At 39.1% G+C, this 14,010-nt stretch overlaps 1 protein-coding gene across 1 annotated transcript in view; it reads right to left on the bottom strand.

Annotated features, from left to right (window-relative positions):
• The window catches only part of LOC138033503 (uncharacterized), a 21,502-nt gene extending 12,802 nt beyond the window's left edge, over window positions 1-8,700 (bottom strand). The window contains exons 1-4 of the mRNA XM_068881256.1: window positions 8,616-8,700; window positions 3,469-3,830; window positions 2,356-2,502; window positions 683-805 (exon numbers count right to left, since the gene is read on the bottom strand). Coding sequence (XP_068737357.1) covers window positions 683-805; window positions 2,356-2,502; window positions 3,469-3,830; window positions 8,616-8,662 — 679 coding nt within the window. The 5' untranslated portion in view covers window positions 8,663-8,700. The remainder of the gene's footprint in view (window positions 1-682; window positions 806-2,355; window positions 2,503-3,468; window positions 3,831-8,615) is intronic.
• Between the last annotated feature and the right edge of the window lie 5,310 nt (window positions 8,701-14,010).

Below are 14,010 nucleotides of genomic sequence, written 5' to 3'. Positions count from 1 at the left end.
TGATGGTGATGATGATGATGATGATCATTGATGTTGGGTATGGTGATAGTGGTGATGGGGAATGATGATGAGCAATGATGGTGGGGATGATGATGATGATGAAGATGATGATGAAGATGATGATGAAGATGATGATGTCGTTGTCGTTGTGTGTGACGATAATTCCAAATTGTTTCTTTTCCGAACCTGACCTCTCATGAAACAACATTATTTCCTGTACTTCACAGTGGGACTGTTGTTATGCTGTTATAACACCATTAGTAACAGGAATGAAATTCTACTGGCATAAATGAAACCTTAAAATCTAGTAACAATGCTAATCGTAAGCGTGAATCAATCACCTTATCAAAGGTGTTTTCAACTAGTTAGTGGGATGGCACAAAAGGACCTACACTTCTCAGACTTCAGATATAACAAAATTACGTAGGCAGAATATTACTAGGCTTCTAGTAAGTCGCTTCTCTACAAGAAAATGTTCTCGTTTTACGAGAAGAATAATCATCTTTTCCGAACCTATCATCGTTTTCAAATCGCGTGGATTCTGTAACACGTCGTTTAAAACAATTCTGTTTTTTGAGAGTCCATATTTAAGCTCATGTGTTGTATTTATGTACTCCGTTTTTTTAGTAAATTGTGATGAATTTTATGATTTAACTTGTACAGTCTGCCGCTTTTTTCTCACCTTTACAAGTTTTTCCGTCGCCAAAGTATCCTGGCTTGCAAGTGCAGTTGTAAGAGCCAATTGAGTTGTTGCAGAAGGCGTTAACGTCACAAACGGGGGATGAGGCTGTACATTCGTCGGCATCTTAAGGAAAAAGCAAAAAAAGAAAAAAACTTGACAACAGTTCCCTCTCCTCCTCAGCCCAATAGGCCATTTGCGAGTTCATGTCTGCCTCCTTTTCAGAGCGAGTCCAAGTGCGACGTTTTTCTTACGAAAATTAGTTTTCATTCACATGTAAAGTAGAACTAATTACTATCACAAAAACTTGGCACTTAGACACGCTTTGAAGAGGACGCAGACATGAACTCGGAAATGGCCCCATTAGTTGCCACTTCCCAAGGCTCTTAGGATTAGGGCGCGGAATTGGAAAATATGTCATAAATGGCAAAAGCAAACAGAAGCAGGCTGAGGAATGTGAAAGTTGGAATGCTGAAAAGAAGGATGAATCTGCAGGAAAAAAGATCAGGTGTATCAAAAGGAAAAGGATATGGGAAAGACCAGAGGAAGATGATGATGATGATGATGATGATGATGATGACGATGATGATGACGAAGACCATCTCATACCAAACATCAATCTCAACTTCAGCTGCAACTTTATTCAGTCAAAAATAATAATAATTATAACGTTTTCTTCATCGCTTCCTACAAATAGCACAAGTTAATCGGGACGGTTAATGGTTAAAAGGTAACAGGACGATCTAGCATGAAGTTCACGTGAAACACGCACGGCAAAGGGACCACGTGACCATGATTTTCCCGCCGTTTGTCATATTTGCCGGTTACTGCTTGCCGTTTCTACGTGAAAGAAAGTATTTTCAAGTTTGCTGAATGCACGGAAATTTCTCCTCGTTTTTCTTCTACAAAACAAACTGTTTGCGGAAAAAAGAACCCCAAAACCATTTTCCGGTAAGTCAAACAAGGAAAAATATAGATTGTTCATAACTGATGGAACTGACTCCTCGCAAATTTCTTCAGGAACTCACGTTCGCTCTCTGTTTACTGACAAAGCAGCTTCATCGAAACTCGCAAGATGTGACGGGTAATGATTATCATTTTCTATAGCGTCTTGTTTAAAAAGACTCCCGAATTTTTGTTTTTGTTTTTGGTTTTTGTCAGTATCTAAATACTCAAGGTTAACACAGGCCATTCAGAGTTGCCTTGGGTCATGCGAAGCTTAAGTCACAAGACTCATTCCGTTTTACGTGAAACGTACGCGTGATGCTAAATCTCTCTAATGTCTTGGCCGTAACATGGCAATTCTTGAAACATTAATTATCCTATTTTGCTTCCAAATTTGTTCGGCTAGATTACTAGAGTTTCGATTCATTCAAAAGTTTGATGGATGTTGCATCTTTGATGCGAGATGTTCATAAATACTAAATTCGGACTTCTGACCAATTTATATGGGGGAAATCAAGAATTCAGATAAAATTGACACCTTTGAATTTTGAACCCGATAAAGCACCACATCGAGGCAGAATGCGAATGGTGTTAATAAGCATAGAAACGAGGATGACAAAATGGAACAGGAAGGAAAAGCAAAAATCTTATGACGAGAATAAGAGCGGGACAGATATGGAAAAAGGGAAGAGAACAGGACAAAAGCTCGTGGAGAGTGCAACAGAACCCACCTCCAGTTTTCATGTCGCAATACGCGAATACCGCCGTACCCGGTTTTATAGTCGACAGCCAGTACTTGGCGCTGACAACTTGACCTTCGCTCGCTTTTATTTCTTGGCAAGACACGGCTGCCAGTTCAGGGATAGAACCCAGGGGGACTGGAATTGAAAGATACAGGGATCGTTAGTTCTCTAACTTTAATAGGCCAGTTTTGTATTCTAACGGTTAGACTGGATCTAGGATGGACTGGATCCCTAATGCGGTTTTCCTGCATTAGCTTCAGTTTCATGTTCGATCCAACCCAACCATTAGACTACGAAACTGGCTTATTTAAGCTTTGTCTCAGAGATTGACTTCTAGCTCAAATTCGGCGACTTCGGCGTCAACTTCAGCTTCGCTTTCGGCTTCGAATTTTTGAGGCAAAGAACACGAATGGATAGTTCCCATGCAATTTTCTTTTCGCAAAATACGCAAAAAAGGAAAAAGAGCTCTACTCCGCTCAACGAGTTGCCATTACTCGAACGGCGTGAATCACTAGTTGTTTTCCAGCACATGAAACAGATGACACCGTTCCACATTTGTTGCACAATGTTGTATGGCCCGTTTACACGAGCAATTTTTATGTGACAATTTTTATTTGTCGTAAATGGTTTGAACCCAGGAGTCACATCATAATTAAGTAAAGTACGATCGTCCTGGGGAGTGTAGTCCTGAGAAGGACTGTTTTAGATGACATTGACTGACTGCTGGTGTAGACGAGGAAATGTGACCAATTTTTATGTGACAAATGTATTTGCTGAAAAGCTGGCGTGTTCTAGCTTTTGTGACAAATGAAAATTGTCAAATACGAAAAATTGCTCGTGTAGACGACTCGTCACATAAAATGTGGCGAATTCTTGCCTCTTAGTGCAGAAAGCGGACCAGGCAGCCTTGCCTTGCTGTTGTCCAAAGGCATTGCTGACCCACTCAACTGGAAATTGTCAGCTTTTATTTTTGTGCTACCAACACCATCAAATGTATTTGTCACATAAAATTGCTACATAAAAATTTCTCGTATAAACAAGGATTTATCGGAAAGAGCGACAGCCGTGGGTGCTCCTTAGTCAATCATGTATTCCATTCACCTCTGTTTATGTCTCGTCTGAAATAATATCGGTCTGGATCAGGGACAAAATCCTCTGGTCTGGCTTCTTTGGTACGATTACTGAACTCACACATGCGCAGAGACATCACAAAGTTTAGGCTTTGGCATCGAACATCTTCGCGGCAGACTAACGCACATGGTATTCCGATATTGGCGCGCATGGTTCTGTAGATGTGTTTTTGCAACATCCAGCCCAAGATGGACTCCTCCGATCCAGTCGCATGGCACGTCTGAGTCTCTGCCACAGTGATAATTTGACAAAAGGCAACTAAAGTCGGGAACACAGAGAGAGGTACCATGTCCTTTTGGGTCGAGCACTCTGAAACGTTGGTGTTGAGAAATCTGAAAACGAATTCGTAATGCCGATTTGAAAATGGAAACTGTCATGACAGAAATGTATATTTGAAGTGTGGGTTATCGTAGACCAAAGAAGGCAGGCTATTGCTTCATTGTTTTTTTTTTCAGCAAAGTAAAAAAAATTCTCTTAAGCCGCTGCTACAAGTTGAAACTTTTAGCTGAAACTTATGTGGAACAGCGCTGCAAAAAAGTTTCAGCAGGCGTTGCACCGTGTAACATAAAAGGTCGAAACTCGTTCGGGAACGTTGAAACTGGTCTCGAAATGTTGTTTACAAATACATCGTGTTGTCTTTAGAACCTTTTGATTGAAAGTTCACTTTTTATTGGCTTTGAAACACGGGAAAGTGGTCATACTTTGATCCATAACCGATCGATGAAGGGGAATTGGTGGGTCACATTCCACAGGTCACTCGTTGCAGGGTCTTGCAGGTCATTGTTTTACGTTTTTGAAAGTAACCCAAAACCCTCAATTTAGCTAACCCTAGGCATAAAAACTAACCTTAGGCCTAGGGTTAGCCAAATTGAGAATTAGGGTTACTTTCCAAAATGACCTGCAACGAGTGATCTGTGGAATGTCACCTGTGTTTTAGACCCGCTGAAGGGGGTTTGATACCGGGTTGACGTCACAAATAAATTTTCATCGGTGTTGTGGATCAAAGTATGACCACTTTTCTCGTCTTTCAAGCCAATAAATAAGTGAAATTTCAAGTAAAAGGTTCTAGGAACAACACGATGCATTTGGGACAATTTCGGAGAATTTAGTTCTTTCCTTTTTCAGCGTAAAATACTCGTATGCGTTCTGGGCTAAACGAGGCAAAAGAAAGCTTAGAGAAAAAGGACACGACATTTCAGGCTATTTCCTGTGCCATTTAAGAATAAGGTGTGTTTTGTTCCAATTGAACAGTATAAGTTGAGTTTTTTTCCTGGTAGTTTACAGGGGTTATCAGTCACACGTCACGATATTTTTTCATATTTGGAAAGTAAAATTTAGGTGGACGTCAACCAAAGGTTTCTAGGACGAATTCAACTGCCGCTGAGGGAACAGGAATGTTGTCATGGAAACATTTGAATGACGTCCACCTCAATGTTATTTTCGAAATACGAAAAAATGTCGTTGAGGGGCTTGTGTGACTTATAACCACTTTAAATTTGTCAGTTGATAGCTGTTGAAGTTTCGCGTTGATTAAAAATTAGAAATATTTTTTAAGCTGTTGGCTAATATCAATACTTTGTTTATTTTTTGGTTTTAAAGTTGTTATTTCCAAAGAACCGGTTCACCCGTGATGTTTTGAAAGCTCTCAAATTGCACACGTCTATGGCCCGTGCAGTTTTTAGATCTTTCAAATTAATCACACGTGTCTATAAATCACGAAATTCCTTTTGGATCTCTTGAAAACGAAGCCAAGATGACTTCGAAACGTTGTCTTTAATCGCCACTCTTTGTTGCGAAGAGATTAATATATATGAAATTTACTCAACGGCTCTCTTTGTGACATTTCCCTCAAGTTCCTCTAATTATCAGTGATTCATTGATTATTAATGTTGCGAAAGAGCCGACATTAGCTTATTTCATATTGAGAGGAATTGAATGACATTTTAAAATTAATCTGCCGCAATTTGCTTTGAGAAACGTTTTGTTAGGATAAAGGAAAAGCTCTCAAATTTTCAATGTTGCATTGAACTGAACTGCATGTTGAATTGCACCATTGTTGCAATTGTCAAATGTTTAACTAATATCTGGTCAAGAATGATTGAAGGATATTTTTTAATTAATTTAATTGGAATTTAGCTTTTGAAGATTGCTTCGTTAGGATAAAGGAAAAGCTCTATCTAACTGTAAGAAATGGTTTTGTTTAATTAATAGTTCTTTAGGTAATAGTTTCGTGGAATATTAATTTCTACATCCCGTTTTTCACGTTTTTAATTTTCTGTTGACAATGTTTTTATAAAGAAATAAAATGTTTTGCCCTGGAATAATCAATTACTAACGTCCTTTGTTGCTGTTGTCAATCATGTAGAGCAATTGATGAAAGAGTAAACATTTAATTAACTAATTGCTTAAACAATTTTCCGAATCGCACTCCGCAATTTATCGTCCTTATTCGAAAAGACAATCTCGTTCCCAGGGCTTTTCTCTGTCAAAAAGCACTTCCTTGTCAGATGTCTAAAGGCCAACTTTCAGGCCTCTTTCCGCCACGTTATCGGCAGTTTTGCATCCGTGCATGGGCCAGTTTTTTACAATTGAAAGCGTACATGTTTTAATGCAATTCCTTTCTTACCAGGTGATGCACTCAATATCTTCTATTTCCTCAAAACCTGTTTATGTAAATGTTGACCAAATGGATCAATTTTCCAGTACCTGTAAAGCTAATTTTGGAAGTAATAACCTTCAAATTGCATCTCCAATCCAGCGAAACAGTGGATCTTGATAAACTTACAGAAAGGGACTGAAATGAAAATGCTGATATATTGTTAAAACTTTCGAAAATTTGGTTTTATTCGGCAAACGGACGAAGAAAAATTTGCTAGCTGACGATAGCTCTAGCTTCGACAGAGCCAACGAGTTTTGCGTCGTCATGGTGACATAAGGGACTAAAAGCGCTTTCCATTTGACAGAACTGACAGGCCAGACCAGGCATGTGGAAAGGCTTACTCTACAACGCCTGATTCCCACGTTGTCTTTGTTAGTCGTTTGTCTTATGCGTATTTTAAATAAATGCGACTTCAATGAACGCGATTTGAAAGGAATTTTGCTTCCCAATAACTGATGAAATTAACTCGAAGTATTCAAATTCACATTAATTTCATGAAGAGTTAATTTCCTATAATAAGGTAGATGGAATAATCGGGAAAGACTTACGAACGTGAATGGTTATATTTTTTTTAAGGTGGCGTTTTCGTCCACGTCAGCGTCGCAGGTCTTTTTAAAGTCCCTATTCTCTCTCACCTTTAATTGAGCTATTTTCCGTTTCGAAGTTTAGTTTGAATGAGTGTGAATAGAAGAAAATATCTTTCTTCGCCTAAATATAAATCGAGATAATCTACATTCAGTCCATTTAGCAGTGCCACGACCAAGTAAATACAGATTGAGAGTTTTTGCAACGGTAACTTCACAAAGAGAGGGCGTCATTGGTTAAAAGAGGGGAAAATAATCGCGGTGCTGCACGAGCGACACGCTTTTCAGTACATTTCTTTGACGTAATCCACAAAACAACGTGAAATGACTACATTTCAGGTTTCGACGACAACGTTATCATGAGCATGCATGAGCATGCAACAATGAACCGTTCATTTTCCGATTTTCGGCCTTCACAGGATAATTCGCCCATTTTGTAAGACGTGAACAAGATGGACCAAATCGCGACGTTCTTAATATGGTAGTGATAAGTTATATTCCGAAGTGGCGTTCAGTTTCAAAGTAGGGAGTTTTAGCAAAGACGACGGGTACGGCTACGGCAACGCCACAAAGCAAGAATGTTATTGGTTGAAAAAGGAAAAATGCTCGTGCTGCACGTGCAACACGAATTTCCGTGCATTTCTTTGCTGTACTCCACAAAACAACAACGTGAAATCACCCAATTTTAGGTTTTGACAACAACATAAGCATATAACAATGAAAAGGTCATTTTCAGTTTGGACTTTAAAACCGTTCGTACCCATCCATTTACAGGATAGTTCGCCTGTATTGTACAATGTGAAAAAGACGGATTAATGGCGAAATACTTGCAATAGCGCGAAGTTACATTTTGGACTAACGTTTTCGTTGCTGTAGCCGTCGTCTTTGCTAAAACTCCCTAGTGACTTTGACGGTGGCCTCTAGTGGTTTTTGGGGGTAATTTAAGTTGGACTATTTCGATGGACGCAGGACGTTGCTATTTTTTTAGTATCAGAAGAGCGTTGTTTTGTATTTTATCAGTGTTATTAATTATTATACCATTCATCTTCAATACCCTTGCTGGCCACTAATTTAAGTATTAAAACGGGAGCTAATTACTCTAAATTTTCACCTGCTCTTCCATGAGCCACCAAAAGATCAGTAACTACATTCTCTACGGCTCTGTACAAAAAAACGTGCTAATTCCACAGAGTTTTTAAGCACTCGGGTATGACGGGTATTGCAGCACAGGAATTTGGTTTATTTTTGCTCGTGTCAGAAAAATAGAGAACATAACGAATTGCATCCTTCACGAAAAAAGCAGCACCTTTGGCTCGTGTATTTTTTAGGCCTTAAATGTTCATCTAGGAGTTCGAGATTTTTTTCTCCGTTTACCTTTCGAATGCATTCCCTAACAAAGGATCGGTCGGACGAAGTAAAGAAAAACAACAAGAAACCAAGAACCAATCTGAAAAAACAGTTCCGAGTTGCATGAAGAATCGATAGGCTGGGAATAGAAACAGTTAACATAAGTGCGTCCCACGTAGACAGAAAGCCTCTTCTATGGAAGGGTGTCACATTTGCTCCGGGGTTGTAGTTGAAACTGAATTGAAAGCTGTACGGGCAAAAATAATGCTTATGTTTCCGGATAAACTAGTTAAATGTTTCACTAAGCCAATACCTTTCCTCTGATCACTTTTTTTTCTTTTCAAAACTAAAAAATATGAGTCGTTCGGACAACTGTTAACAAAGACAAAACCGGACGGCCTTACTAACCTTGTTGGCTTAATAAAACCTCTTCGATACAAATTCCAGGGTCCGTAATTATGGATGCAGTATTTTCTGTCGTGTATTTAATCTTAACATTTGGTTTTGTTTTAAACGATTTTACATACCTCGTTTTTCGCTCTTTAAGAAAGCCTGCACTCAGTCGCTTGGACATCAACTAATATGTTCCTCGTTAAAACAGATGTCTTTTATTAATTACAGCAATCTCTCTTAGCAGGTGTCATTTGCAGAACTTTATTTGCCTTAGCAGTGATGAGGTTGGAAAGGCTCCAGGTGTTCGTATACAATGATGTTGAATTTTATTTAACAAAAGATGAGCAAGTGATAAACGAGAGTAAAATGAGGCAGTTTGGCCCAGTGGTTATAATTAGGGCACTTGCCTTGATAATTAATAATTATTGTGATCCGGAGATCTCGGGTTCAAGTCCCATTTTGCCCACTGGTTGAATTTGATCCTGGTAGTCCCTTGTTCCATTCTGGCCTGCGCTTGTAAGTAGTCAATTGGTTTGCCTCTGGAATGTTGTTGTTTTTGTCCATAATGTTCGCTTAGTAAAATATTCTATATACAAGGCTAAAAGTTAAAAAATTAAAATATTCAAACCAAACGTTTTCGGCTGTTTGCCATCATCACCCTGATGATGGCAAACAGCCGAAAACGTTTGTTGTTGTTGTTGTTCTTTTCTGTTTTTGTGTGCCTGTAATTGACCCTGAAAAACCCCTACAGGGGGCTATCAATTTCAGTATTTTATGCTTGTATGTACGTATGTATGCATGTGAAATTTAACTTAAATATAGTTGACGAAAAATCTTAATCACAACTTTGTTCAAAGTGAAGTTATAATATATTTTTCTTCATTCAAGATGAAATTCAGTTTGAAAAGGATTAAGCTTTATGTAGGCGTGTTTTTCCCTTGAAAGATGATGCGAGACTTTCCAGTTTCCAAAGAATGAGCGCTAAGTCAGGGGCCGCGGAGCACGTTTGAAAGTGGGGGGGAAGGGCTATGTTTTGGTATGGATCACGGAAATTTGAGGGGAGGGGAAAGAGGTTTAGGACGAAACAACACCATAGGAAAAAAGTGCCCCTCCCCCCCCCCCCTAGTCCCTACCTCTCAGCCCTCTCCTCCTTCCCTGTAAGTGTTCACAAGAGACCGTCAATATTTGACAAACCCATTATTTGTTGGACCTTTTTTTCGTTCATGTAGATCAGTGTCGCCTCAGTTGAGAAAATTGGGTAATAAGTGATTAACTTTCTAGTATCATTCACTATAAAGGCAGCTAATAATTATTCAAGTTCTTTCGTTTGTCAATTTAGTTTTCGATTTCGATCGAGTACAGAATAGGTTCAGTGGGAGGCATTTTTGCACGGATTATCATTTCGTTTCGTTTGTATATAGTTTCCTTGAGTCTTCAAGGTCTTGGAGTAGTTTATGGAAAAAGTTAAGTTTGAAAACGGAGAAGTGTCGAGCTGCTTGTTAATCCAAGGGCAGAGTGCAAACTTAAATATACGTCATAAATACTCAGCTGGGAGTATCTTAAAAGGACTTAAGTTATTTTTCTAAATTTTTACCAATTTGTTAACAAGGTTTGACTAAACGGTAACCAATTAACAGTATCACAGAATAAACATCTGCGCCTACAAAATGAATGACAAAATTACCATTGACGAGACATTTTGTTGGCACTCAAGGGTAAATAGTGCATGAGGAGTTGAATTTGATGAGAGTGGAAAACAGGCACGGGAGAAGCTAATGATGACCACCGCTCTGGGCTAACTCCCCAATGTGCAGTATTGTAGTCTTGAACGTTCATTTGTCCATAAGAGAGTTTAGGGTCCGGAATAAAAATATGTTGAGTGATGATTTAAAACGGTATGTCTGACTTTTTGAAGCAACAAGGATAATAAAGATAAGTTTAAAGTATCATTTTAGCAGGTGTTTGACAATTTTAATGTAAATCCGGTTTCCGTAAAAACTAAGGATTTCTAACTTCCGACGCCTCCATGTATTCCTATTCCAGAATACGGCCAATCGAACGCACCTTGAAACACGTCCAATCAGACTTGAGGTAAGTGCGCTCCTCTTTCTCCTCGCTTCCCAAAGGATTAGTGGTACGCTTCCCTGCGATCGCTTCAGATTTAAATGGAAACATTTGCCTCCTGTGATTACGATCGTCTGCGATAAGACCGACGCAGACAGCTTGCGATGGTCGCAGACCGTTGCAGATCATATAGAAACCAGGCTTTAAAGGGGTAGGTACAAAACACAGGCCACAGGTCATTGTTTTACCATTCGGAAACAGCCCTAACCCTTTACCAATGCTAACATTAGGTGTAAAAACGTTTGTTTGGGCCTCGGGCCTAAGGTTAGTTGTAATGATTGTTTAGGATACTTTCTGTATCGGTAAAAAAAATGACCTGTGACCTGTGTTTAGTACTTTCCGATCTTAAAGTCTCTGTTAAATCAAACGGCGACGTTATTCGTGAAAAAAACCTGTGCAGCGACGGTTTTTTAAATGTTTTAACGTGATAATAATTATAATGATGTGAGGCCGGGACGAGGTTTTAACGGATGACTGACAAATTAAAACGCTTGCAATGCATTATTAATTAAAAGAGCTTAAAATGTTAATTAAAAGCCTTCAGGGACACTACTCTTTAGTTGTGTTATTTCACTTGGAAAATAGTCTTAAAACAATCGTCCGTTCAATTGTACTTGGTATCAACAGACCGTCGGTTTTTGTTGGAAATTTGTTGAATATTGCGATGCCCCCCGAAAGTTTGCATTCAGACTGGAACCCAGTGCTTTCTAGACGGTATAAAGGAGAGGACGCTCAGCTTAGGAGGGTTTGATGTTTGATTCCTTCTGAGGTTAGTTTCCGCCATAACATATAGCGTTTAATCATTGTTGAATTACAGTATTATGGGAAAATCAAACGCCTTGCACTGTGAAGTTCAGCTGTTGGATGACCAAAGCACAACTGTGGACCTGGATGTAAGTGTTTTCTTCGTAACAAAAGCCAGCCATTTTTTTATGTTTCAATAGAAAATAGAATATTCGAGTGTGGGAATGATTTCCCTACAGGTCCCTACTTCATTATGCATGCAGAATAAATTAATTATTCATTCGCGCTATTGTTTTGTAGAACAATACGTATACCCAAGAGAACCGAATATATACATGGGTAATTTGTACTTACGGGATGAATAAAAACGGATCTCATTTTTTTTCTCCCTCCCTCTCTCTCTTCTTTCCGTTCATCGCCCACACCGTTACTCGTTTTTGTCTCAGCTTTCCTCTTTCTAGCCCTTCGTCTTGTTCTTATTTCCAGACCCCGCTCGGCTTTTTCTGCCATTTTATCCCATGATATGTCACTCGCAGCTTGCCTTGAACTCCGACCCACTGTAAACCTCTGGATTACTTGTCCCTGTTCTTTACCACTGAGCTAACGTGTCAAGTTGCTAATTCACACCTTGAAAATGATATTTATTTTGAATTCTGGCTGACTATTTACATAACAATGATACGTAATTATATATATGTGCCGCGCCGAGCACCTACAATCGAACTTACACTTGTAGGTTACCGTTCAGAGATCCCTGTTTTACTACTCTTGAAACAACCCATCCCTTTAATAATGCTAACCGTAACCCTAATTACGACTAAAGGCACTGTTTAGGCTTAAGGTTAGTCCCTGTGATAGTTTTAGGTTTTCCAGTATTGCTGTGAACTGTGACCTGCTTTTCCTTCATTCCCCGTGCGTGCAGCACACTTATAAGTTCACTGCGTGGAAGAGTATACTACGCTTAAAGTCTGATTGGTGCATCTTTCATGGGGAACTTTCATGCACGAGTTCATTGCAATTAAAATCGTTTCATATTTCCCTTCTTTTGAAGCAAACTTGTGTCTTCGTAATAATCAAGATGGCCACCGAAGTAAAAGGGTCACAGCAATGGGGAATTTGATCATTTGGAAATTGTCCCTGCTTTATAGCCTTTCCAGAGTTGTGCATAGAGTGGCGCAAAGAAAACAATTCACTTTCGTCTTCCGTGTCCAAAACCTGTGTGAAAACGCAGTCAGTTGACAAAGACAAAGTGCCGCATCGGGAGATGGATCTGTTTCGCAATGCCCAAGAAAAAACTACAATGGATAGCCTTCAATCCGCCAGAACACATATTAATTTTCTGACCGTAAACTTTCCTTGAAAAAATATTAGCCCTAGCTACGGCCTGAAAGTTTACAACTGCCTACAAGACAAGGGCTAACATCATCTCACCGCAGTTAACCATCGCCTAAACTTCGTCGACCCAGACAAACGAGCCCACAGCAGGGCATTGAAAAGACATGATGGGGAGTGAAACGAAGTATGCCTCGTAGGGGAACATCCATGGATCTCTACCAAAGCTATTTACTTGGAAGTATCATTGACCATATTGCCGATCTCTACAAAGAGCGATAAATCGCAAAATCCCTCTAAATGCACCGTTCGTGATCCTAAATGCAGGAAAGGAAGAAAATATACACTTTGCAGCGTCTCGGCGAACTTTTAAGCAGACAGGAAGAACAATTTCACGATAAAAAGAGCAGGTAGCAATTAAATTTCTTATGACAGTACTTTTATTTGGTTTGTTTGTTATGTTTGCGAATCTGAATCCTATTACAACGATTGCTTGAAACTCCACTTCTTGCGCTTATTCTAAAACTGAAAAATGGGTAAAATTGCAGGAAAAGTGCCGAAATTGCAGGAAAAACTGTTCGATTTTCCGTATTTCAGACAGAAGTTCGACCGACTTTTAAGTCCATATAGACTTAGAAAAAAACCTCTAAAAAGAAAGAACAAAGCGCCACACTCCCAAAGGACGTCTATTGTTATCGCTATTGTTTTCTTGAAACAAAGGAGTGTATGCATAATGAAGTAGGGACCTGTGCGGAAATCTTGCCCGAGTGTGTAGTACGTACGTACAAAGATCTTTTGCTTGTTTGCATTTGTGTTTCTTTAAAAGCTGGAATTACTTTCGACACTCAATTGAAAACCGTTCTATTAAAATAGTTTGTAGTTATTGTTTCTCGTTTCTACTTACTAGACATTATAGATACCTGTACATCTCCTCCCATAGGGAAAAAATTCTAACGTTATCAAGAAAACTTTACTCTACCTTCTTACTCGATTAATGCATCCTGTGGGTTTAAAATATCTAGGATATAGCACAAATTTCTGCCCTTGGCGGTTTATAGACAATAGTTTTTGATCCTTGTTATTAGCAAGGAAAATATAAGTTTAGACATGCTAATTAATTTTTGGGCATCTTTATGACTGGCTAAAACGAATTTACTATGAAATGATATATGAGATGAATCATATATTGAACTGCAGATATGAAATCAAGTGAAGCTATGATCCTTTCAGTTATGAATGCAATTTTAGCAATTGCGTAGAGAAGCCTGAAAAGTTAAGGACTTCAACAGGGTTTGAACCCGTGACCTCGCGATGCTGGTGCGATGCTCT

Source organism: Montipora capricornis, chromosome 14, assembly GCF_036669925.1.
Source record: "Montipora capricornis isolate CH-2021 chromosome 14, ASM3666992v2, whole genome shotgun sequence".
Classification (NCBI taxonomy): domain Eukaryota; kingdom Metazoa; phylum Cnidaria; class Anthozoa; order Scleractinia; family Acroporidae; genus Montipora; species Montipora capricornis.
Note: the sequence above shows the minus strand (reverse complement) of the source record. Positions and strands in the feature narration are given on the sequence as shown.